At 38.2% G+C, this 27,255-nt stretch overlaps 1 protein-coding gene across 1 annotated transcript; it reads left to right on the top strand.

Annotated features, from left to right (window-relative positions):
* Window positions 1-1,000: 1,000 nt before the first annotated feature.
* On the top strand, window positions 1,001-26,127 carry CCDC57 (coiled-coil domain containing 57). The gene is made up of 9 exons (XM_053960712.1): window positions 1,001-1,224; window positions 7,644-7,806; window positions 10,201-10,387; window positions 11,350-11,450; window positions 13,266-13,494; window positions 14,155-14,291; window positions 18,346-18,468; window positions 18,836-19,055; window positions 25,355-26,127. The coding sequence occupies exons 1-9, from the start codon at window positions 1,001-1,003 to the stop codon at window positions 25,576-25,578; spliced, it is 1,608 nt and encodes a 535-aa protein (XP_053816687.1). The 3' UTR covers window positions 25,579-26,127.
* The last annotated feature ends 1,128 nt before the right edge of the window (window positions 26,128-27,255 follow it).

The following is a 27,255-nucleotide window of genomic DNA, read 5'->3' on the forward strand; positions in this document are numbered from 1 at the left end:
GTGTGTTCAGATGTAGAAAATCATTTTAAGTCGGGTTTCACCATTGTATTTTAAACCAGAAGTGATTCATATAAGTAAATTAACTAAATCCCTTTAATAATTGCAGTATTCTGTGACTATAATTAGCTAACTGGAACTTGCTTTATTTCAAAAGTCAAATTGTTAGTTCGGATTCTAATTTTCATTAACAGTTAATGGTGAAAATAAACCCCTTCTTTCTTTAACTGGCATGGGGCTAGGACACACAATTCTCTTCTGATGACATAAGGAAAATTATATAATAACTACTGATAATGCTCTATCTTCTCTAAATTAGTGTACTTCAAGTATCATTTGGGTGCAGCATTTGAGTTTCTGGAAGGCAAAAGCTGTTTATACGATCTAGAAAAACAGAAGAATGACAGAACATTACAGGAAGCTTGCCTCATGACTTCCAGACAAGCAAGTCATCTAGAGTGACTAAGGGAAAATCATGCTTTAGGCCTGCTGTATGTGTTACCTCTTCCTCCATCGCACCTAGACAGTGTAAAGCAGTTTAGCTGATGGATACGGTTTTTAATAATTAAGTGCCTTGATGGTGGAATGTGTTTATCTGTTCTGCATGATCTCGTGTTGCAGTTGGTCTGTTTGTTTTACATGCTTTTTAGTTTTTCACATGATGCAGTAGGAGTGCAGAGGAAGTTTGTTCACATCTGTAATGGCTGTACTTGAAAGGGGCAAAGAGTCTCCTTCCTGATCTGCGCTAAGGAGAAATTGTTTAACAATAAACAGTTGGATAAACAAAACGTATAGGAAGAGAAGTGAACGGGAGAATGAGATCTGAGAATGGGACAAGTACTAGCTGTGCTTTGGGAGAAGGGGGTCTTACTAAACGAGATCGGGGCTGCAGAGGAGCGTGCCCGTGCTCACGCGATCCAGAGAAGAGGCTGCTGAGAATAGTGAGGACGGAACGGAGAGAATGCGAGGAGGAGAGAATACGCTGCAGGGTTCCTGGAAGTGAATGCAATGCGAGGAACCGAGAAACAGGAGGAGCGACAGGCGGGGCCGGGCGCTCCTCCCCGAACGGGGCCGGAGAGGAGGCGGCTCGCCGCCGAGCGGGCGGGCGGCAGCGGCGCTGTGGCGGTGGCGCCATGGAGACGGGCCTGCCTCCCGGCACGGCACGGCCCGCCCGCCGCCGCTCGAGAGACGGACGCGGCCTACAGCCGAGAGCGGGGGGATGAGGAGGTTCGTGCCGTCAGGGTGCGAGTCGCGACCGGGCTTTTCCATCGGAAGGCAGTGCGGTCGCACAGTTGTGCCGCAGGTTGTCCTTCGGAGCTCCCGATGCGTCGCCTGCGCATCTCGCGCCCTTTTCTCTCTCTGGGGACCCACTGTCTTTCTGCACCCTTCCTGCTAAGTGCCCTCTTTTGTGCTGTCCCTTGAGTCCAAAGCATTATCTTCTGCTCTCTGCTGCCTACATCTAATGGGTTTGACCTCGACAGTCTGCCTGCCATCTGCTCTTCTGCCTCAGAACATCTGACCCTCAGAGCCCTCCCTGGAATCATTCCTTCTGGGGTCTGCTTCCTGCCAGGCAGTCGTTCGGTTGGCAGTGTAGTCTTTTGCCAACACTCGATTGTCTTTTCCTTCCTCTGTGCATTTCAAATCTAGTTAATCTTTTTAACAGTGGTAGCCACCTTATCCATTTGGAACAACTGTAGCTGAAAGTGTGATACTGAAAGAGCAGACCTTTCAGTGTTGCATGTTATAGGCAGGGAGGTAGTACTGTTTATGAATATCCATAATAGTGACTTTTAAAAAAATCATCTACTTCTCCTACCCAAATGAAAAAGATATAGCTTACACTATATGTGCACGGTAGCATGATTTGAACATTGCCAACAAGAATCAATACGAAAGCACTATTTTAATTAACTTAGGGATAAATGTGAAATCTTGGCCAGCAGAATTGAAAGACCATCAGATCATTGTGTCCTTTAGCACGGTTTGTTCCTCAGTATACCTGGGAAGAGCAAACTTGAATTTTTTTATACTTCTCACATCCAACGATCAGTGACTAATTTTTCAATCCTAGAGAATTGGAGTTGTCTAGATTGTTTGTGAAGAAAAATGTTATTTAAATTATGACATCCTTTAGCACAGAGATACTGCATAGCATTTTCTGGTCTGAAAATCTCTCATTTAAAGAGATTAAAGAGCCACTATTTGAAAGGCATGCTTGTCCCATTTGTTCTCTGCATCCCTGTGCTTATTCAGAAGGGATTATCTGCAACCAGTGACACAGAATAATACTGTACAGTGAAAGAAGCTATATCGACTCCAGAGATTGTCCCAAATCTCTGGAGAGACCTGAACATAAATAACAAATTTTTTTTTAAAGCATCCATACTGCTTAAAAACAATGTTGGTTTTTTTTCTTCTACAGAATTTATAATCAGTTAAGAGGCAAATATGGATAATAAACAATAGGAAGAAGTGGATGTGAAGCAAGTAAAGGCACAAGCTCTCTCTGTTGGTTATTTTCTTTTTAACTAAAAGCAGACAAATCAGACAGCAATATTAACAGCAGTTAATATTGTTAATAAAAGACAGGGCTGGACTGTGCCTTGACTCATCATACATATCTCAAAGAAAAGAGAAACGTGCAGCTTGCAGGGTGGAGGGAATAAACACTTATTTCTTGTTCTGTCTGCACATAATTCTTGTTTAATGTAATTATTGTCTTCAGAAATAACAGTCTCTTTGGAATTACTCTCTGCTTAAAATTGTAATTGTTGTAAAATGCTGTAAACTGTGCTGGATCCAACTACATTTATAATGTAGAGACGGCTGGGTAAGTTTTAAATAAGTTTTTTTAGTTATTGTGGGTGATCTGGGCAAGACTGTAATTCATCAATTACTAAATGGTTTATGTTAATATGGTGTATATGCAAATTCATTTAAAGCCAGTTCAGGAGTTTTACATGGAGCGTATCCTTTGGGATTGGAAGGAGGAATTTGAGTCTCTTAAACGCAGCAATTGCCTCTTTGCCAGGCTGAGCTGGATACTGATCGCAGTCATTCTTCTGATATCCATCGCAGTCATTCTTCTGATCTGCCTTGCCCTTAAGGGTTTGGGGATGAGCAAGGGAGGTGCAAAAATGTATGTCTAGACTACACGGAGACCGCACTTCTGATAGACTTGGTTTGTATGCATGAGTGCTGGCTATAGGATTTAATTACTTCAGGTGAAGTGTAAATGTAAAAGCAAAATCTAGCAGAATGTGAAAGTGAATATGCATTTAGCTGTTCGTTACTCTCAAGTTTTAGTTCAGTTTTGTTTTTGTAGGTATTATATGATCAGTCTTATCTAATCAAATGCAATGGTCATTCAGCTACAGAAAAACTCTGTAATATAGAGTTGAAAGTAAATAGAAGATTGCAGATCAGCACAATAGCAATATAGGTTTGTTTGGCTGTGTGACAGGCTGCAGCAAACCTGTTAAGTCTTTAAGGGATTAATGCAGAGCTTTAAAGGTTCAGTGTATCTTTAGAGGACTTACTGGTCTTGGTAGCAGTATCAGCTCCTCAGATTTGTTTGAAATCCTGATGTTACTGGTATTCTTCCACTGGATCGCAGAGAAACTTTTTTGTTGATAGCAATTAAAATATTGGGAGAGGAGGGGGAAAGATACAGAGCTACTTCTATTTTCAAATGTATCTAAAAGATCAGATTTCTGCTGGTCAGCCCTTGTTTTGCAATTTTTTTCTTATGTAACAGAAAATTTTGAGTGGAGGAGGAACTCAGGTATACTTAAGTGGAGGTCTTGCACTACTTTTCAGCAGATCCTCTATATTCTGTATGTAAGTAACCTTTTGAAGGATTGTCTTGGGTAATAGCATATACTGTTATAATTGGTTTCCACTAACTCATGAGGAACAGATGTTATGGTGCCTGTTTCTTTAGGAAATTACAGCATCCTCTATTAATAGTTATGTGTTATTGTTCAAAATTTTATACGTGGATCCTTCATGCTTTTTAACGTAAATTAATTTTTGTTAGCTCTAAGAATAGTCACATAGTTCATCTGCATGAGGATTATGTGAACCTGAAACTTCACATGGAGCAAAAGATTCAAGAACTGGAAGATGCTGATGACAGAAATTGGCATAAGAATGTTGGACAAGCAATTTGTGTTGCTGCAGTGCCATCTAGCAATCATTTTTTCAATTTTATTTTTTTTTTAATTAGCATGTTTTGGTTTAACATTGCTATAGTTGTATAAGCTTTTTTTTTTTTCCTGTTTTTTATTTCTCTAAAAATTGATTACATTTGTAATTACAGTTTAGAAAATTATGCCTTGCTTGTGTAGTAGCTGTTGTTGACAGCTACCCCTTGTAAGGAATTGCTAAGAATGTGTTTAGTAATGTGAGATTGTGTAAGATTATTTTATGTAGTAAGCACACTGCTAAATTTGTTAACCTTGAAACTACAGGAAAGGTCAGCATCTAGAAAGCAGAGGTAGCCTTAGGCAAGATGAATAAATGTACACTGTTTATCATACTCCTAATTACAAGGTGCTTTTTTTCCCCCTTCTGCTTCTTATATTCCTATATTTCACCACAAAAGGATCACGTTACTAACGGTGAAATTTTATCTTCCACTGTGATACCCTAGAGAGGCATTATACCATCTCTTTTTCTATATAACCAACTTTAAAGAAAAACAAAACTTTCCTCCTTTGTCTTTGTATAAAAATGTATTTGATATTGGAATTCCTTTTACTAATTTACATATGAATGTATTTAGTCTTTAGAACTAGGACACTTAATTTTTGTCCTGTCAACCAAACCAACATATAATATAAATGGAAGTGGTTTTGTTAAGCAGTTGTGTCTTCCACTCAACACCTGCCAATCCAAGTCTTGCTGCCCTCAGTATAGTAGTCCTGCTAAAATAATGAATCTTCATCCAGGACTCTCTTTCTCATGGGCTTCCCAAAGACAGTTTATGAACCTACCTGAAGAAGTGTGAGAACCAGAAGAATATTTGATAACTGGCTTGGAAGTTATGGTGCATTCTGTGGTTGAACTGTAATGATAAAGCTGGTTAGCTGCTGCCCACAAGCGTAAGGCTACATCATCTAATACACATGATTTCTCTTACCACACTGGAGAAGAAAAAAAGTTATCTCCACTGTTTATGCTTACAACTAAAGAAGCACGTCTTCCATGCTTGCCACTGGATCTCCTGCAGTTATTCCCCCTAATCTAACATGATTTTGTATTAATTAGACAAAATCCCTTGTGATCTTATTCTCTTGTTTTCAGTTGTATTTTATCAATTTAATTCATCGAAGCAGTTTCTCTCAAACACTTTTTAAAGTACTTTATCAGTTTAGCCACTGGATGGCAGCTCACTGCAACCATTTACTTTTCTGGAAAATCCATGGCTTCTTTATGAACAGTTTTTCATGCACTTACAAAACATAGGTGTTGTGAGGCAAGAATTTCACATTTGTTCGGTGGTGTCTTTACTGTTGTCTTTAATTTTCATGTTTTGGAGTAACTTGCAATGTTACTTTGGGAGAATTTCACAGTAGAATGTACATTCTGTAGTACTGTTCTTACTTGGGTTTGAAATGTAAAGTCTTCTAACAACAGGTGATTTTTTTTCCCCCAAAGACTGACAAACAATATGACTGGTTTTGTTCTTTTCCTTTAAATTAAAATTCAATGACTATAACGGGAGCAAGGTGGGGAGGGAGGGAAGAAGTTCTATAGTGTCCTGTCTCCCAGCAGGCCTCTTGTCACTTCATCTTCAGAGTGCAAAACATGGTAGTATTTTTCTAGCAACTTTTCAGTAAGGCTGTAGTTTCTTAAGTCTTCGGTAGTTCTACAAGTATACACTTTAAAGGCCTCTTGACTACAGCCACAACTTTCCTTTCTAATAGGACTGAATTGTTTTGCTTGTTACCTATATGTTACTCCCTTCGTAGGTAGTGCTTGCTGAATTTGATGTGGGAATTAAAAAAGAGAGAATGTGAGTTTCACAAGCAGACAGTTGAAAATGGTTAACTTAGTTCTGTCCCATGAAGTTAAGGTAACTTATTTTAAGTTGTTGCCCTTTACTCATAGAATGAATGAGTGTATTATAATTTAATGTCATTCCTTGTGAAACACGTGAAAAGATGACTGTTGCTTTTGCTGTTTTTTTTTCCAACTATGTGTTGAACTGTTTCCAGGATAGCAGGAAGCGTGGGTATATGTGGTATGCATTCATAGTGACTGGTTTTTTTCCCTATGCAACCAAGAACTGTATATAGGTATTTGAAAGACCTCTGTCATCCTTCCAAGGCTAGTAATGAGGAATTCACCCTTCAAAAATATGTTTGTGCAGTGTTCACTAATCATCATCCAGCATTACTTGGATTGTTCTTTGATGTCCATGTCCACTTGCTCCAGTGGTGTTGTAACTGATACCTTAATATTTTGACAAATTGAGTTATATAGGTAGAGGGGGAAAAAACCCTCACTTGATAACATTGAGAAAAACAGACAAGCTTTCAGGAAGAGGGCTTGTAGAAGTTTGCTATCTTTTTCCAGCTGTGTTGGTTTTTGTGTAATAAAATAAATTATTTCTACCTATAAACTTTACCTTTAGGGTAGCAAAAGGTTGCCTGGCCATTAGTGGTATCCATGGATTCCTGCATCTTGAATGTTGCATGATTGGAGTTTAGCTTCTGTTTTGGTTTATTTGTCTTGGGTGTTCTTTAAAGGACACTGCTGTAATAGTGGATCTAAAACCACATTGTCCTATTGCAGTCTTGACTATAAAGATTGCATGCCCAACTGCTGTTCACTCAGCAAGAACAAAAGAACCACAATTGCATGTATACTTATTAAATGTAAAAGTTGCTTACTCTGTGTCATGCAGTTTAAACTCTGATGGCACTTCAGAAGAAACCTTTGATCTTTGCAATTTTGTGACTTGGGTTCTTGATTAGAAATCTATAATACTGTTTCTAATACTTGCACCTTCTACCTCTTTCTGCACTGTGTTTTCAAGATATGTAAATGCAGCAGCCTTTTAGCCTAGAAATTTTACCCTGACAATGCAGCAATTTGAATTCCTAGCTCTTTTGTATCTCATTTCTGATATCAGCAAAACAGAAATATGCTCCGGGTGGAAGTACTGAGAGCAGTATTGATATTGAAGGGCAGTTTATGCCTCTTGAGCTGAGGTGACCTCCAAAGCTGATTCTAAATACCCAATACAGATGGACCCTCAGAGACTATTGAGCTCTATGCAATTAAAATGCTTTTGCTCAGTAAAATGCTGAGACTAGAATAGAACAAAGTAAAATAGATAATTTAAAAATTATCTATTTAGATAATATAGATTAGATTAATTATAGATTAAATATATATTTTATAGATATATAGATGCATATATAGATATACAGATATATAGCGAGATAATATAGATTAGATTAATTATATATTAGATTATTATAGAGAAAATAGAACAAGGAAAGAAGATGTGAACAATAAACAAAGCTGGATTAAACGATACAAAACCAGACCCAAACAAACAAACAAAAAAAATCCACAAAACATCCTCAGTATTTATTCTGCTGAAATCAACAGCTTTGTTCTCTGTATCATAGGTCTAAACAACAACTGTCTCTGGCAGCTGAGCAAGAATGGATTCTGAAACAGAGTAAAATGCAAACAGAACTTAACTGGCAGCAGCTCTGTGAGAATGCTGAATGTAATTGGTATCAGAAATCAGAGGATCCAACACACAGCCTATCTTCATCAAGAGAGGAGGTGAGAATTTCAAATTAACGCTGTTTAAGAATCATCTACTGCATAAAGAGCTATGGAGTCTTCCCACCATGGTGTTTCTCAGGGAAATATGTCTTTAGCTTTCTTTCAAAAATCTTAAAACAGTAATTCTGTATTGTGTACAGCAGTTCATCACATGTATTTTATCAGAGATCAGATTAATTTTCATGAACAATCTCTAATAGTGGCCTTTTCTCTTATGCCATGTAATCAAGTTGGCTTGAGAGATGTTTTTCATTTGCCATAGAAGAAAGATGTCTCTTAGAGCAGCCCGAGGGCAGAAAGAATTTCAGATCTCAGTACCACTTGAATTCTGTCAAGGGAACAATATTAGTCCTGAAAAGCTCTTGGATTTTTGTGTGGAAAAAAACCCCTATTTTGTGTAATGTAAAAACTTCAGCTTCTGAAAAATTAAATACATGTTTATTGTTTAGAGACTATTAGACAATGGTCTAACAATTCTCAATGTCCAGTTGTGCTAAACTCACAGGTACAGAGGAAACACTTGTTTCTGAAGTTCAGAATGCTGGCATTTAGTCTAGTGTTTTATTTTATCATCGTCCTTCCAAAATGATTCATAGGCATCAATAGCTGTAGCATGTGAACACATGAGAGAGATAAATCAGCATTTTCCATTTTACATGAAGAAGATAAGAAACATTTAAAAATCTTTGCAAGACACACTTAGAATGAAGAAACAGCAAAAGTAAATAATATCGGGGCCCTAGTATTCTGGTCTTTATATGCCATTGGTCCTACCAGGTATTTTTTCCTGAAGATTGTGCTGGAATTTCAAGTGACCAGGAAATGTGTTTTCCAATCAATGTTGTGTTTTCTAGATATTGTCCATTGTCCAGGTTATGTGGGTGTAGTCCATACACACCTTCTCTTTTTTTGGCTTAGCAGAGGGCATCCAGCTTCTTTATGTTTGCCTGGGGTCAGATTTTTGTTTTGTTTTGTTTTGGTTTTGTTTGTTTGTTTGGTTGGTTGGTTTTTGTTTTTTCCCCCCGGAATTTTCTTCCCATTTGTTGTCAGGGAGATGGTGAATGGACAGCGATCCAGAGACAAAAGACGTGGCATTGGCATACCATTGTAATGGTTCTGGGAGAGTGGGAGAAGCGGGGGGGAGGAGGCAGAGTTATTCTGGCAGTTTCTTAGCTGGGACTGGGCAGTCTTTGCCCTACTGGGAGCGGAGACGGTCGTGTGGTTTTTCTTCGCCTTGGACCTCTCCTGCGTAGCGGTTCTTCAACACTGCCGTCAAGCTCCGCCTGCCGCCCGGCTTCTGAGTCTGTTGCTTGCAAGAGAGAAAGGGGGTCCCGGCTGCTCCATTGACTGGGACTTCGCCGACTGCCAGCGCCGAGAGACCCGCACAGTCCACTGGGTGCCCGGGGAAGTCATTCCCTCCGCCCCGTCCCGGAACCGCCGCTTGGAGGGCCCCCTGAAGCTGAAGCAGCATGTCCGCCGAACCTCTTCTCTGTCCGGTAGTGGGGCATCGCGGTAAAGCCCTGCTTCCCTTCCCAGCGTGTACCGGCTGCCGTTAGCGATGCCGAAGATCGATCACTGCTGGCGTGGTGCCTGGGGGAGTCAACCCTTCTTCCCCCTCTCTCATCTGCGCTGCCATCACCACCGGGGAGGTCCTGGTCTTGCAGCTGAAGCCGCAGCCTACAGTGCCCCTTGTCGCTTGTCGTAATAACTACACCGAAGGGGAAATGCCTGATGGGCGGGCAAAGGCTGTTAGTAGGTTTTCTTCTTGTCGTGGCTGTTGTTCGTTTTGTGTTGTTTTATATCTATATAGATATATAGATATATAGACATATAGATATATAGTCTAGTAAAGAACTGTCATTCTTTTCTCTATATCTTTGCCTGGAAGCCCCGTAATTTCGAATTCATAATAATTTGGAGGGAGGGGGTGATCTTTCCATTCCAGGGACATTCCCGTCTTCCTTGGGAAATATCTCTCTTTTAAACCAGGACAATGTTATTGTCAACATATGATCTCCAATGACACTTTCAAGAATTTGACAGGTCAGAAAGGGGACTGCTGTTGAGCCCGTAAGTTCCTCCTCTAAGGGGAGGGTTTACCTGCACATGGAAGAGAGATAAACCACACCTGCAGAACAGCAGTTATAAAACAGAGCTAGCTCTGGTGCCATGGTCCTCCCCATGTGCACCTCCTCCTATGATATTCTCAGTACAGCACATTCTTTCCCTGGCAAATCTTCAATAAACACATTTATTCTCCTTCTATGGTACTTTTCTCCCACATATGTTCATGGGTTGAAAGTATTAGGATCTGTGTGTGTAGTGGTGTGGAGAGAATATGTGTCACTTATTAATGAAGGGTTCTTTTTGTCTTGTACTTTTATTTTCCAGATATTTCAGTATGATGATGAAAGTTCTCTGTGTAAATATATCCCTGCTTTGGAAATAAAAAAGCTGCAGGAACAGAATGCCAGCCTTCGGGCTGCTATTGCACAAATGAGGAAAGAAATGGAGAATCTTGATGAGCAGATGTTGTCTTCTGTTTCTCAAACAGAAGACAAACAGCTTGCAGAGCAAGGTGAAACTCTTGACAAAGAACTTTAAATTCAGTTAAGAAAGTTTAGGAGTCGTGGTCATAACCTATGAAGGTTACCCAGTCCATGAGTGTGTAAAAATTATTTGATTGCACCATATACAAGAACACAGTAGTCTGAGATTCTGTACTACAAATTACTGCAAATCAATTATAAGTGAAAAGAAATACACACACACATGCGCACGCGTGTGCTATAAGTCACTACAAAATTACCACGAGAAAAGCAATCGTATATATTTTGCAAAAGTAAAGCAATTAAATGTATATTTCAAGTTATGACAGAATTCCTGATAGTGAAGCCAGTATGTAGAATCACAGAATGGCTTGGATTGGAAGGGATTTTTAAAGATCTCCTAGTCCAAACCCCCCTGCCATGGAGGTTTACAGTCCATTTACAGTATATCTACTGAAGTGGTGTACAAAAGGAGGTTCAGGGGGAACTTACCACTATCTGCAAATACCTGAAAGGGAGTTGTCGTGAGGTGGAGATCAGTCTCTGTTTCCTTGTAATAAGCAATAGGACAACAGAAATTACCTCAAGTTATGCCAGGGGAGGTTTAGATTGGAATTTTTAATTAAATACTAAAAATATTAAATATTAAATAATTAAATATTAAAGATGTCTTTTTGAAAAGGCTTATTCAAGCATTGACACAGGCTGCCCAGGGAAATGGTTGAATCACTATCCCTGGAGATGTTTAAAAGGCATGTATGTGTGTGTGGACATTTGAAGACGTGGTTTAGTGGAGGACTTGGCAGTGTTAGGTCACTGGTTTCACTTGATGATTTTAAAGGTCTTTTCCAACCTAAATCTATGGTTTTATGATTCTGTAACTAGACAAACTAGACATTTATATGCATGACACAGTATTCTGAAGCAGCTCTTGCTATGAAGGCCTAAACTCTATAAATACATATACATTCATATTATACTCCTCTTCTAGGTTCATTGAGCACAAACAAAATTTCAATTGGAACCACACTGAGCAACATCAAAATCAGTTCAACTAAGCTGGATTGTGTAGTAAACCCAGACACAGAAGAGGTATGTTGAGGTTTAAGCTACCTAAAAATATCTGTATGTATGTGCGTGTGTGTGCAATTAAATACCTAGTGTATTATTTTTGTTTGAGTAAATATTAGAAACTGAAGTAATATGTGCTTATGTGATGGGTCAGATGAGAGCCAGCAAAGATTTTTTTAGCCAAACTTACTCGTATTCTTCCTAGGAAATGAATTTTGACTAGTCATCCCTTGGCACAAGTCACTTCTGATCTTGCAAACCGGTCTTGATGGTTTTTTTTCCCACTTGCAAAGGCTTAAGCTACTGTGTATCACTGCTTCAGGTTTTCCATTGTAAATCCGTATTTTAGTCTTTTTTTTTCTGAATGCCAAGTGCAACTTGGTATGACCAGGAGAAAGTACCAAGCTCCAGTGCTGTCTTGGAGTGCTCACCACCCACAAAGGAAGAACTCATTGGGTGTGGGAACATATTTTACTCCGTTCAAGAGTTAACAAGCATCATTCCCACTGTGTTATTTTAAAGAGTAAGAAGAACAATATCAGCATTAATGTGACAGTGACATATCTTAGCAAAAAATAATAATGGAATTGAAAACTGGGACAAATATCTAATACAATGTAAGGAGTAAGTCACTTTATGTTCTCCTCTTCCTGTCTCCCAGCAATTTCATGACATAGTAAAGAGTCTGAAATAAGACAGTTTAAAAAACAATTTTAAAAATCAGGGTTTTCTAACTGTCATCTGTAAGATCTACCAGTATCAGTTTCATGCTTTAATCTTACTGTAAAACCCACCTGTAACCATCTAAATTCAAGAAAATTGAAATAATAGCTAAGTAATAGATAAGCATGAGAGGTCCTGATTGAAAAGCTAAGAGCTTTAAAATTTGAAACAATGGTTGTATGTTCAGTGAATGATGACTATTTAAATGGCTATCAAAAAGTCTCTTCTGCAGGGGCTGAAAGAATGAAATAGTTACCCCTACAGCCCCCTGGAGTTACTACGCTAGCCCAGATCTGAGAGAGCTTTGGGTAAATATTTCAGGGTTAAGGCAAAAGATTCCAAAAGAGGCTCTAACCCCCGATGTGGTCCAAGATTTATTCTTGGAGGTTTCCAGGGGAGGAAGAGGGAAAGCCAGCGAACAATGGAAGAGCAGCGCCTTTTCTAGCCTCCTGTTCAGGAAAGGACAATTGGCTCCCAGCCAATTGGGTCCAGAAAGGAAGGAAGGGTTAGACTAATATGGTTACAGCTACAGGGGTCTCGGGGGGGGGGGGGGGGGGGGGGGAACCATTTCCCAGAGCGATGCAACAAAAGAAGACAGTATATAAGTCTTGAAAAACAAGGATGCAATCTTTTGGGTATATACCTTACCATTATGTATATGTGCCAGTGGTTGCCAGAGACAAAACAGATTGTAGAATCTTTACTTTTCAGTAAATGTTTTATCTACCCCTTTTGTTTGTTTGTACACAATGATTAAACAAAGGAATTGTAGCAGATTGCTATTTGGTATAAAGAGCTTTTTTCCACATTTTATCTTAAAATTAAGTGCGCTTTAGTTTGAAGTTATACAGTGTTTATCCTATGTGTAGTATTTTACACTTACAGTTGACAATATCTGTGGGAATGTCTCAGGCTCTTACAGTGTTTTGCTCCACAGTTTAATTTGCCCTATACTGCTAACAAAATCTTGAAAATGGGCCCTAAGAAATGGACTGTAGCCTTCAATTTTACACTTTTTCTTCAACTGACCTCTCATGCGTATTTGTACAAATCTCTGAACCTGCAGACCTCACTTTCAAAATATTCATTATAAGCACTATCTGTTTTATTTAGGGGCCAGAACCCAAAGTTCTTGAAGAAAACACGGTAGATTTTGGACAACAGCTACCTGATGTAGGTACTGGTATTGGTTGTCAATATAATGTCAAACACACTCTACAAGGAATGCAAAATAAACTCAAGGAAGCAGCAAGAAAAATTTCAATTCTGAGCCAAGAAAAGCGGCAGCTGATTGAAATGGGAAACAGACTCAGGGCAGAACTTGGAATGGTGTTAAAGGAAGGTAAATTTATTCTAAAGAAAAGTGCTAGCTTATATATTTAGAATAAAATGGACAGAGAATCAGTTCATCCTTTGAGCTGGAGAAAGCTAGGCTTCATTATTAAAAAATGGTGCTGGACCTGACTGATCCTTGATCTACATAGCTCATGTGAGACTGTGGTACTAATCCTTGCTAGTAAGATTATCCTGTGATAGGAGATGCTAAGATAGAACAACAAGAGTCTTTGTAGTGACTTCTGTTGATAAACATCTTAGATGAAGAACTCCCTGGTGCCTAGGTGTCAGTGTGGGAACTGGAACTTTAAGACTTTGTTTATGAGCAGAAAAGAGGTAGTGTGTCTCTTGGAATAAAAACTAACACTTTAGGAAAGTGGAAGAGAAAGCAGAATAAGCTTACTGTAGAGTAAACTTGAATTAAGAGTATATATAATGTAAAAAGATTTCACTGTGGATATCTAAGTTCCATGGATAGTTTTTCTGGCAATGAAATAAAGGGAAAAAAGCATGATGCCCATTTCTGCATAGCATTGAAACCATTTGTGATGAGAAGGCCTGTGTTCTGTGGTTCATTTATTATCTGCTGTAAACACTTGCTGGAAATGCAATATGGTTGACAAAATATCAACAAAGTGCCTTCCTCAGTATATTCTCTCCTTTACAGGAGTCTGGCATCCTGTTAGCTCTAAACATTGCACAGTTTGTATTGCTTCTGGTAGTCTTCTTCCAAGAGAACTTGTCAAAAGAACACAATGTCAGCTATCAGTTCTAAAGCATCTACAGCACAGACTCACAACACAGGTGAGTGAACACATAGGCTGTTTGAAACTTAGTGATAATAAGCCATTAAGCCAGTTCTAATTCCATGAATATAACCTAAAATTCTGCATTTAAATTACTCTGACTGAGTTTAGCTCAAATCTATCTTTGCAAGATTACGTAGAATCATTGCATATTTGGAGCTGGAAGGAACCCATGAGGATCTTTGCATCCTGATGTCACACAGGACAACCTAGAAGTTAAGTCATTTAAGTTGGGGGCATTGTCCCAAATGTTTTTTGAACACAGAAAGGCTTGGGGCCATGATCATGCCCTGAGGAGATTGTTCCACAGCTTGGCCACCCTCTCAGGGAAGAATTGTCTGAATTTTCCCTGATGCAGATTTAAGCCATTCTTCCACATCCTATCACCAGACACCAGCACTTCCTACTCTTCTTCCCCATCATGGAAGGAAGTTATAGAGGGCAATGAGGTCATCTGCCAGCCTTCTCTTTTTTAAGCTGAACAAGCCAAATATCCACTCCTCTTAAATCTAGCCATCTAATCTTTTCACCATCTTTGTTGCCCTCCTTTGGGCTTTTTTCTAATATTTCTGTATTTTTCTCATATTGTGAAGCCAAAAATGCACATAATACTTGAGGTAAAGCCATATCAATGCTGAGCATAGTGGGACATTCACTTCTTTTGGTTGGTTAGCTGTGCTGTGCTTAACACACTGAGGACACAGCTGGCACTCCTGGCCACCAGGATACACTGTTGACTCATGCTGAGCTTGCCAACATTCAAAATCCCCAGATCCCCTTCTTCAAGGCTGACCTTCAGCCTCTAGTCCCTCAAATGTATACAGACATCCATGCCTATAGTCCCAGGTACAGAATCCAGCTTTTTTTCTCTCATTAAATTTCATGCAGTTGGTGATTACCAAGCATTTCAGTCTATCGAGGTCTCTTTGTAAGGTCTGTCTACCCAGAAGGGAATCAATGAGTCCTTCTCATTTAGTATCATCAGCCAATTTAATGCACACTCAACTCATATATCCAGGTTATTGATCAAAGACTGGAGCATAGAAAAAAAATATAAGATGAATCACGAATCATTGCTTTGATATTAAGGGATGAGACCACATTTTGTAAGATATGCAAATCTAAAGTAATAAAAACAAGCAATAAAATAATACAGTCGTCTTCATTAACACTGGGCAATAGCAGATTACTCATCTTTATGCAGGCTAGCACATGAGGTGAGTGAAGCATGTGCTTTGTTAGCAAGTCTCAGTAATATGTTCTGAAAGCAAAGAATCAGTAAGGATCAGAAAACCGGTTCCATTCAAGATTAGCATAAGTTAGCCTGTTTATTAATATTTTATGTTTATGCAGGCAAATGAAAGTGCATGGGTGCACATAGATTTGCAGTATTTGTAGAGCAAGTAGAATATTGTTACAATCTCATTATCTAGATGTTTCTGAAAAAAAGAATGGAAAAAAAGTGCTAATCCTCAAGTTTCTTACTGAAGGGATTTTACTGATCACTGTCTGTATCTGACTGTAAAATTGAGCCCTGGCAAACACCATTAGTGACTGGCCACAAGCCAGATGGCTCCCCATAAGTTTAAATGGTTTGGGACTTCAAAAGTAATATTTTTAAAAATTATCTTCCACCAAGGTATTTCAGAAACACATGTATTTATGCAGTGTAAATGCAATCCTAAATTACAAATTTCATAAGGCTTAGTTTTAACTAAGCAAGAAAGGCTGTTTGAAGCATTTTCACTATGTTCTAACATAAACTTTAAAATTATTAATCAGTTCCAAATACAGTGGTGGGATTTTAAAGCACCCATGTCCAAATGACTGTAATAGCACCTTTTCCATATATAAAAGTAGCATATATAGTTAACCTGTCTCTCCTGGCTTCCCTAGTAGTTAGTGGCAGACCTCCCAGTAACTTCGATAGTCAGGATTTCACTATGTACTTTACTTAATTGATCAGCAGATTTGTTCCTGTGAGGATTGAGTCAGAGTAGTTGATTGTTTTTGTAGTTTTGAAGGCAGTAAACAGTGTTCTTTTAGGAAGGGTGAGGTTGTTGCTCTGAGGTATAAAACTCCAGTAGAATTATTAACCAAGTTTAGCTGGGGAAACACTTCCTCTGGGAACCACTCTGGGCAAGTTGTTCCAGAGTTTAGTCACCCTCTCAATAAAGAAGGCTGTCATTTGGTTGGGGTTTTCTTTTCCCTTATACTTAAGTGAGGTGTCCTGTACTTACTTTTTTGCTCACTGTCACTTGGTCTTCCACTGTATACCACTGAGAAGACTCCAACTCAATCATCTTTATCTCCTTCTAACATCCTCATAAGATGCTTATACATGTTGAAAAGATCACTCTTTATCTCTTCGGGAGGCCAGCAAGGCCAGCTGCCCAACCTCTTCTTCTACGTCAGATGTTCCAATTCACTGATCATCTTTTTGGCTGTTTGCTATTTTGTGGAATGCCTCAGCATGCTTGTGGATATGTATTTTTTTCTATGTGCTTGTGATCATCTCATTAACCTAAAGTCACAAGCTTGGCATCCTTTGTTCACTTGAACTTTCAGTTGTCTGTTTCAGAAATAGTGATCTGTTTATTAAACGTTAACACTGGAAATAATTTTTACAAAGGAAATTAGGGTTCAGCAAACTAGTTGAGGAGACCTCTTGTAACCTGCTTGTTTAATCTCTGCACTGCTGGGATTGAGGTCTGAAAAAGATTAGCTAAATGCTTATACCAAACATACATAAAAGTGACTTCCAGATCTGGGCAAAATTACCAAAATTCAAAACCACTTTTTTTTTCCTTTTCCGCCTCTTTTAATTATTCTTTCTTTCATAGCTCACCTTAGAACTTAGCTGACTCTCAAATTAAGATGAATGACTATTCATATCCATCCATCCCAGTCTTCTCTTGCCTTTTAATCTTGCTTTTAATGAGCAAGATACTGTCTTTGTAGTTTTCTACATATCTTGTGTCTCCCATGTTCTGTTAAAAATCATTAAAGATGATTCTTGTTTTTGTAAGAATAAATAGATTTTTTAAATACAGTATGACTATGGCACTTGGAGAGGTAGAATTTGACTGTGAGTTTCCAGATGGTGAGCTAAACTCTGGGAGTAGTAGTAAAACCTCTTCAGCTGATGGGTTGCTTGGAGGTTGTGGCTGAAGTGGCTGTCATTGAGTGGCTGTCATCTTTCCACCTCTGGAACCTTTGAGCTCATCATTTGTCTAGACTGGAAAGGATAACCCTTCTTACATCCAAGCTGTTCCATACTCTCCTCCCAGGCTGCTCTTTACTCAGAATATATCTGCTGAGGCTTCAGCTCCTACACAAAAACTGAGCTCCAGGTTGACTTTCCAAAGACTACTATTATTCTAGTTTAGGTGTTTTTATTCTAGGTGATCCTCTTACTGGCCAGACTACATTTGCTCCCACATTCCAAGGTCTTCATCCTTATAAAAAAACCAAGATAATTTATTACTGTCAGAGCTACAGGAATTGTACTGTCAATTACTTTACGTAATGGGATTATTTAGTCTTAAATATATAGCAAAAGACTTCAATGTTTATTTGCATCTCCTTTGACAGGGCTGAAGCAGTTTGCTTTTCATCAAATCTCACTTTAGTTGCTACAAGTTAAAAGTTGGTGAAACTTTGAGAGGTAAATTAGTTTATTTTGGCTGCTGACGATTTACTTTTCCATAGCTGCTTTATTTTAGTTGGGGTTTTAGGTATTGTTTTGGAGTTTTTCTTCTGTAATTTAATCACGGGAAAATACAAAAGTGAAGAAGGACCCTGACGATACAAGCTTGAGCAACAAGCAAGGTGATAGTAACAGCACCAAGAAATGTACCTATTGAACAGATTTGATACTAGGCTTATTATAAAGGTAGTTTGGCCCTGTTGATCTGAAGAGAACATAATTTTGTTTAATATTATTTATAACTGATTATTGTAAATCTAACAGTGTAACAGCAAACTGAGCTATAAGAGTGTTAGTTTTAGGGATCATGAGTTACTTGTGTTAATGTAATATTTCACATCAGGAGTTGCAGTGCACAAGGCAACAGCATCCTTCAAGGTTCTCCTCTCTTACTGCCTGCCCTAGCTTAAAGGAAGAAGAAGCTCCAAGCAGCTGTGGAGAAGAAACAGAATTACCATCCAGTGAGGTACAGTGCAGTTTTATGATCAATGTAATTCACCTTCATTTGGCTTTTTCAGTTTGAATTGCTCAACAGTCATCTCCTCAAAGACTTAAAAACCTATGTCTTTTTTAAATTATGCTTTGTTCCTGTACAAAATCATATTTGTTAACACTAAATAAACTAGGGTTTCTCAATCACTGCCATGATGTTGTAATTAATTTTCTTGTACAACCTTTCAAAATTAAAAATAATAATTTTCTTTTGTCTTGCCTCTTGCTGAAACCCTCTTTCTTTCCAAGTCCAAGATGCCACTATGAAATGTAACCAATTTTCTGATATCTTTAATGTGAAAAGTATGTATATCTGTAAGATTGTGTTTGAATTTGAACAGGTTTGGATAGATTTCTCTATTGAAAATCATGGGCCAGATACATTCTCAGCAACAAAGGCAGATACATCCACAAAGATTGTTCAAACTCAGCTGCTCAGTCAGAGTCCTAGTCATGTCCAGCAGGTTCAGCTTTCTTCATCTAGAACACATAATTTCTGTCAAATTTTAGTTACGGGATCAAGCTTTTCTCAACTCAGTCCTCGAAAGAACACCAGCCAGGGTAAGCCTGCTTTGTAAAGCAGTCACAATATTTGACTCTTCTGGAAGTGTGGAATTATGGTGGATTCTGTCATTGTTCACTAATTCTTTTACATACTGCTCCTGTTGTTACAGTCCTATGATCAGAATCTGAATGAGTTACTTGAAGGGAATTTCATGGTTGCCAGCAGAAGTAAAAATTAAGGGGAATGTCCATATAGCTGTCTGGTTTAAATGCCATCATTGCAAATGCTTCTTCACTTCTATTAAGTACTCCTGTAAAATGCAAATTCTGTTTTGATGTAGTCTAAAACTTAGCTGGGGCAGATATAAAAGTGTCTGTTTGAGAACTGCACACTTCATGTGTTGACAAGTGACTCTTAGATCAAATTGTAATTTGCAAGTCCTTGCTTAATTGGTGTTTTTTTGGCTGGTTTATAGCCACAATACTGCTTAGAGCACTAAGATCTAAAAGCCAAAGGTGACATCACAGGCATAATGGTGGTATATGCTGTGGGGATTCCCTAGAATTTTATAGTCCACAGCGACAAGTTGGAATGGGAAAAAATAGAAGCAGGCACAAATTTTTATATGTGAGACAGTGTCTGGGTTAGGATGACAGGAGAAGGTAAAACCTAGGTCATAGCCTGAACATGAATTAGTGTGACACTTCTACAAAAATCACCACATGTTCTTGGAAATTTTAGCAAGAACACCATTTGTAAGATGTGCAGTAAAGTGTAGCCTCTTTACAGGGCAAGTTGTTAAGGAACCTTTTAATGGCAGCTATTATCTTGAGCAGTGTATTGCAGCTTAATGTTACGTATTTCAAACTATTGGTCCGTTCATGAACTAATCCTTCATTGGCTAAACTTTGGGAAACTAACACCTGCTGTAGGTAGGACAAAAAATAATGGACTTACATGATAATATCGGAAAAATTTTAGGGATAGATAATAGTGGACTATGTTCCCTAGAGGGATTGTAGACTTTTCTTTATAAAAGATAATTATAAATAGGCAAACATTTCTCCAGAATGTTCCAGTAAAAGTTGGGTTTGTTTGTTTTTTGTTTTTTTTTTTTAATAAGAGGTGTAGCTTTCAATAAGTTATTTCTCAAAGTGCTGTAGGGCTTATTTGAATTGATTGGGCTTTTTGCCTTGATATTATTTTCATCATCATCATTATTCCTGAGATCTGACAGTATCTGTATAGCAATATGGCAGCCATTTAGACTTTTCAAATGAGCTGTATTACCATTACATAGGTATTCATATGTGATTAATCACATACAGACTGCAGGAACAAGAATGCAATCACAAGATTAAAGGAAGTGATTTCTTCCCCTAAATTTGATACTTTTGAGGCCACTGTGTCCACCTTTGGACCCTCTTGTACAAAAGTGTGAAAAAATGGAGGCCAGTGGAGAGCCACTAAATGGCTGGGGCATGGGAACACATTACACAAGAAGAGGTTTAGAGAACTGGGTTGTTCAGTGTGGAGAAGAGTAGGTGAGTGATCTGACTGGTGCTTTTTAACTACCCAGTGAGGGGATTTTGGAGAAGACAGAACCAGACTCTTAGAGATGCACAGTTAAAAGTGGCAATGGACACAAGTTGTGTCAAGATACATTCTGAGCAGGGAGTGATAAGCACTGTGACATTTCACCCACAGCATCCTATCCAGCCTATGTTACATCTATTTTTAAACCAGTGTATGGAGGCAATGAACCATCTTTAGTAGCTCACAAGAAAAAATAATACTTAAAAGGGCTTTCAAAATGAAGAGTGGATTATAAGTGTATTTATTCACAACAGCAGTGCATTGCAGGGACAAAGTAACATGCATTGACAGACCTGTAGGACTGGAATGGACAGTGGAATAGTGCTGACACTCATGATTCACGTGCTTGTTTTGTGAGGCTAGGACTGAAATAGGAAGAGAATTTCAGGCCAGGCCTATATTGACAGGATAAGCAAAAGGGATGTCTTTGAAACATTACTGATAGCACCATGCAGTTTTGTGCTGTTGTATGTCTGATGCAACAGCTCTGGCAGCCTTACAAGGACATCAGTTTCTTAATGTCTAGAAATTTCCAGCCACTGTTGCAAAACTTAATGTAGATTTTTGGGGATCTAGAAATAGCAAAAGGGACAGAGGATACTGCCAACGTGGAACAAGTGAAATGTGAATCAATAAGGGATAATATTTTCCTAAGTCCACGTTTAATGTGATCTCTGCATCCAGATTTATATGAGGCATAGCAGAGTGAAACTTCTTACTCAAACATGCAGGCCCCGAAATACTGCATTATAAGAATACAATTTTTAAAACTCTATTTTGCTGCTTATCTTTTTCCTCCAGGAAAAGGTGTCCTTAATTCCACTGGACTGAATTCTGTATTTCAGAAAAAAAAAATATGAAAGCAAAATCTTTCCTTTTTTTTGGAACAACATCACCTTAGAAGCATTAGATACAAAATTTTCAAATTCTGCTTCTGATTTTTAGCAGAGGCTTGTATTATTTTGGATAGAGCTTTTGTATATTATGGATAGAACTGTCATGGAGACAGAGTGACTTGGAACTGGGCTTTCAGGTACAAGTGACGCACACAGAGACTTGGAAGCTCAGTGACAAAAAAATTATTTGCAGCAGAGCACGCAAGTTAGTTTGCTTATTCAAACCTTTCAACTTATTCAAACAGTTCAACTCTGTCGAAATTGGTAACACCAGTAGATGTGTTTTGTGGGAATTTCTGGTGAAACAGAATTGTAGCTTGAAAATTATTTTTCTGAACCTGTTGAACAGTTTCATTTTTTTCATGTTACGTGTACGAAACAGCCTACTGGCGCTCAAAATGGTTGGCATGTCAAGTAAGCCTTGGAGTTTGCTGTATTTCCAACATATTACACAATGCAATGACTAAATGTGTTTTGAAGAGTTAATGACTACATCTTAATTACTGAAATGGACTGTTATATACTTTATTCATTTCACCATCAAATTCAGACCTTGTGTAAGCTTCCAAGCAAGTCAGAAGGCTATGAGATATTTTAATTTTCTCTCTCCTTACTCTACCTGCTAATTTTCAGTTTACTGTGTAAATTAGATGGATTTCATAGCTTGGATGTTAATTTTGAAGATACTTACTAGTTTTTCAGAGGGGAAAAAAGCAAACATCACCTATTGAAATTCAACTGTAATACTGCATTTAGCATGAAGCCAGTACTGTGAAGGGTTCTGTGTGGTACTGTGTGAAAAGCTCCTTATCAGCTCCAATCAGCTATCCTTGGGTTAGCAGAGGCTGGGGTCAGTGCAGGGGGAATAAGGGTGTAAGGCAAGCTGTCCCCCCCACTAGTCATTTGATTTATACATATTTAGTGTAGATGAAACTTTGTGTTTTCAAATCCCACAATATATTTTTGAGAATCCCCACCACCATAAGTATTCATAACTGTATCCTCAGTTTAATAACTTGGGCTTACATTGTAGCCTAACAAAGAACAGGAGTGAGCTGCTTTGAGGTAAAGTAACTTTTTTTATTTACTACTTGAGCTTAGATAGGGGAGTTTCTTGTACTGTAATTCTCTCTGTAACTTGCAAAGCTCTGTCGTCTGAAATTCCACACTTCATGGATCAAAAGTTATCTTAAGTGTTTCCACACTAGACAGAATTTCAACAGCTTTGACATCACTGACAGTTCTAAGAGCAATCCATGTGGGTAAAAAGCTGGCCAGAGAAAGAATCTGGTAAAATATTAACAAACAGAAACAGTGCTGTGGCTCTGGCATCATTCCAGCTCCAATCAGAGAAAAACTCATGATCTCTCTTCAGTGTTACGTAAAACTTCATCTTTGAAGTGTTTCACAAATATTAACTAATGCCCTAGCTATGTTTTCTTCATTTCTGTGTTCTTCTCCTGAATAGGAACTTGTTTGAGTTGGTGTTTCTTCAGAAGCACTGTTAGCCATAAGCAAATATCTAGTGACAAATTTCTTAAATGAAACTTCCATCTGAGGAAATTTCAGTTTGCCTCTACAACATGTATGCATATATCTCTTTTATTCTGAGGAAAAAAAAAAATCTATGAATGTTCATTTCTGACTGAAGTTAGCACACATCAAATGGAAGATATGTTAAGCATTTCAATACACTAAACATTTAGTTCCATTTTCAAAAGCAGTTTAGGTGCTTAGCTATGATCTTGCTAGCTCTGGTTACCACGGTCACTTCTGAAAGTAAGTTGCAGGCTTGTAAATTAGGTGTGTTTTTTCATTGGTGTGCAAACCAAACTACTGCATTTAAATAGTATTTCTAATTCTGGGGTATTGATTCTTTATATTTTCCTAATGTTTGGAACTAACCTTACAAGTTTGCGGTGGTTGGTTTTAAATTTCTGCGTTCGTACACATTTTTGACAGTCCAAAACTTAAAAGTAGCCATGTAGAATGCTTGTGTTCTGTGCTGTTGTTCCAAATACCTAACTAAGTAGCCTTTACTAGTTACAACTATAGTTTCTCTGCTAATGACAGGAGACAAGCATACAGAAGTCTTCACAGGAAGGGATGCATGTCATGCATTGGTGCTTGGTTACTTTGCCTTTGGAATTACATGATTAATTTCTGAAAGTCATCCCCTTGAGTGAATACAAAAGGCCCTTGAAAACTGAGTATTTTAAAAAACAGACTGTCTGTAAGCAGTGTTAACTGTGTGCTATGGAGCACTGGATCTGCTCATTCCTGTTATTTAGACCACAAACAAGAAGTAGTATTATTCTGCTGCTGTTTCTGTTCAAGACAGTAATCTTTGAAGCAATACCTTTCAGACAGTGCTGCCTGCACTTTTCTAAATGGTTGATGTTGTGAAATTCTGCTTTCTTATCTGCCAGATGTGGTAGAGGTATTCTAATGATTAAAGTCCATTTCCCATGCAGGAAAATACACCCAACGATCTTCATGGGCTCAAGCATCCTCTTCCATACCTTCTACATCTGTAGGAAGCCACTAGGTGGCAAGCTGGACAACAGGATTTCACATCCACAGCTCAAGAGTCCACTGAGCTTTTGTCACCAAGCTGAGTCAGTGCAGAGATCACACACATGAGTGAACAGCTGGTTCAAGCTAAGCCAGTGTATAAAAATTACTTTGAAAAGTGTCATGTTTTGACATTAGCCACAGTGTCATGCTTTGCATCAATCTATAAACTTTCAATCAATCAATTCATTCCGTAATTCAGGAACATGTAGTATTATCTTTGATGCAGCATTTTGTTTAGACTTTCTACCATGTCCAATTGACTTTGGAAATTTACCTTCTCCTACTAGTAACTGATCTTTGTCAATTTGTGCACCTTTTATTCTTGCTGTGATTGAGTAGTATCTGGGACTGCAGACTATGATGCTTATAAAATTAAACTAGTACAGAATAGTGTGTGTCATCACAGGTTTATTATGACTACTTCTGCTGTCTGCTTTGGCTCTCCATAGAAAATCTGAAGTTAAAGTCTCAATGCCTTGAAAAATAAGGGTGAAGTGGCTGGAGCCAAACACCTGTAAATATTACCTATAGTTTACAGTGAATAATGTGATTGAACAGTTCCACTTATCTTACCTAAAGAAACCTGTGATAAGACTGAAGTTCAGTTAGTTGGAGATAATAGTTTTTGGAGAACTATGTGAGAATTATGCAAGATGGACTCTGACTGGTATTAGGACCAGTCCAACTGCTTCCTAAACAAAGATGTTTCTTTTTGAGTTAGTCCTTTCTGGAAAGACAGATATTTTAGACAACAAAACCAAATATTTACATACTAAATGCTTTCCTAAGTGAAAGAAGATTGAAAAAAAGACCCAAAAGATAATGGTAGCAATGCAGCTTTTTCAAGCCAACAGAGTTACCTCTGAGTCTTTTATATAATGCATATCCAAACAGATTTTCTCAAAATGGAAAGAAGGGTAAACTTGTAAAATATGTGTTAAAACAGTTGAACAGATAGGTAGTGATTGACTTGAACTGTTAACAGTGACCTTCCAGCTGTCTTCCTCTCTTAAGCAGTCTGATGCTAATGGAGAATGAACATGTACAGATGAAGTGAGGATTGAGCAGAAGATACTGTGTTATACCATCAGTATGGCAAGCCTTAATGCACTGTTCTGGGCTCCTATGTACAGAAATGGTCCTGATAATATAAGATTTTGACAATGTGGCACTATGGCATCAGTATATTTAGAGGAAAAGAGTAAACCAGCTCTCTTCAACTATCAAATCTCATAATTGAATACAAACATAACTACAAAGTATTTTTCTGTCTGTTTTTTGAGCAGGGGAGTTTGAAGTTGTACATTCAATCAAGCAATCTGAAGAACCTCAGCAAAATGTCAAAGCCAAGGATAAACGTGAAACATCAGCTGAAGATTTGACCGTCAGAGGAACAAGGCTGGAAGTTCAGCAGAAGTTAAAATCCAGGAGTTTACCTTGTGCTCATCTATTAAAACCAAAAGTCTCTTCTAGCATTGCAAAAATCCGCAATTATAATATTAAAGACTGATTTCTATGTTGTCAGCATGTTGTAGGTTCACACTTACTTTGACATCTCTGTATCGGATCTAATTATCAGACTCAGTTTTGTATGTCAGGTTGAGATATTTGCAGCCAGAAGAGAGAACAAATACCCTGTTTCATACAGTGAAGCCTAAAATAAAGGGTTAATCTGTGTACATTATGAGGTTACAGGCTTCACTGTTAATACTGATTTATTTTAATTATATATGTTAAGATTTTCTTGCATCATGGATTTAGAAATTCTCAGTTAACACATAGGTAAAGCCTTGTGCCTTCAGGCAGGACTTGCAGGACTTCAGCAGATGTTTTGTTGAGAAACTGTAGATGTGATTTAAGCTTAGAAGTGGGATGCCTCAACCTACTTGTCTTCTAAATAACAATGCAACCGTTAATCCCGTGCAGCTATCTTTCTACTTGATAGAAAGGGGTTTAAAATATTGCATCTGAGTCTGTATTATTTCTCATCTTCTGTAGCTCTTTCCACTTGTTCAGAGAGCATGAAAGAGTGTAAAATTAAATTTCTATTGTCACACCACTGATTGTATTTTCCCTTGACAAGAGGTTTTGTGGACTTCAAAGCAATGAGAAACACTGCTACAATGTTAGAATCATATATTCAGAATAATACAGACATGTTGTAAGAAGTAAGTCTTAAAACAGATGAAACTAAAAGAAAACTTGAATGAGTTGTGATGTCAGAAAGGATAGCTATGTAATAATGATCATGCCAGGACGCTAATGCAAGTAATCAGTGTATTTCTGTAGCATTTCCAGAAATGTTGAGCTGTCCTGGGATATTACAGGGATGAACTTTCCTATAAGTAAAGGAAATGCACATGAAAAATTCAATAAAAAACTTTTAATTGTGGGGATGGTCAAGCACTGGAACAGACTGCCCGGATGAGTTATGGAGTCTCTGTCCATGGAGATACTCAAAACCCAACTGGACATGGGCCTGGCCAGACTGTTCCAGCTGAGCCTTGAGTTGAGGGCTTGGACTAAGTGATGTCAAGAGGTACCTTCCAATCTAAGAGATTCTGTGATTCTGCAAGTGGTATCACTGAAGTGAATAATACTTATCAGTTGCTGCTAAATATATAAAATCTAAAAATGATAAATGAAGGAAGAGAGCTACTTATCCATGAGTGTCTTCTTTTTGTGGAGCGTTTTTTTATAGAAATGCTTTCATGATCCTCTTTGCCAGGAGATGTTCTCTTCAGCACCTGATAATGTGGTAGTAATCCATTTGAGAATTTGAATAATTATTTTGTACTACCTGCTGAAAATATTTTGCTTTAGTGCAAAGGTGCAGGGATATTATAATCAGATACTAAATCTGCAAGAAATTTCATGAGATGTTGCTAAGCCAATATATGGCCTGAGAGACCTTGTGAGCTTCTTTCTCTGTCATTTGATTCAACATTGTTCATGAGCCAGGACAACATGATGCACTCCCTTGAACCAGACCCTGAATGAGTTCTTTCTGTAGCACAAAGCATAGTGGTTTCTAACAAGTACAGGAATTTTGGCCCAGATCACACCAGTTAAAGCACTCACTGGTTATTTCTAGAACTCAATGTGTAAATTCCAGATTTTATAATAGCTGTAGATAATCCTGAAAATTTTTTTGTTATTTACATGTTTAATATTGACCTATGGAGAT

Source organism: Vidua chalybeata, chromosome 19, assembly GCF_026979565.1.
Source record: "Vidua chalybeata isolate OUT-0048 chromosome 19, bVidCha1 merged haplotype, whole genome shotgun sequence".
Taxonomy (NCBI): domain Eukaryota; kingdom Metazoa; phylum Chordata; class Aves; order Passeriformes; family Viduidae; genus Vidua; species Vidua chalybeata.

Bases quoted from the DNA above. Each gene is read 5' to 3' on its own strand.
- CCDC57 (XM_053960712.1), top strand. From the start codon at position 1,001: ATGCAATGCGAGGAACCGAGAAACAGGAGGAGCGACAGGCGGGGCCGG. The intron at 11,451-13,265 runs GTATGTTGAGGT...TGTTTTATTTAG, and splicing joins TAAACCCAGACACAGAAGAG to GGGCCAGAACCCAAAGTTCT. The intron at 18,469-18,835 runs GTACAGTGCAGT...GAATTTGAACAG, and splicing joins CAGAATTACCATCCAGTGAG to GTTTGGATAGATTTCTCTAT.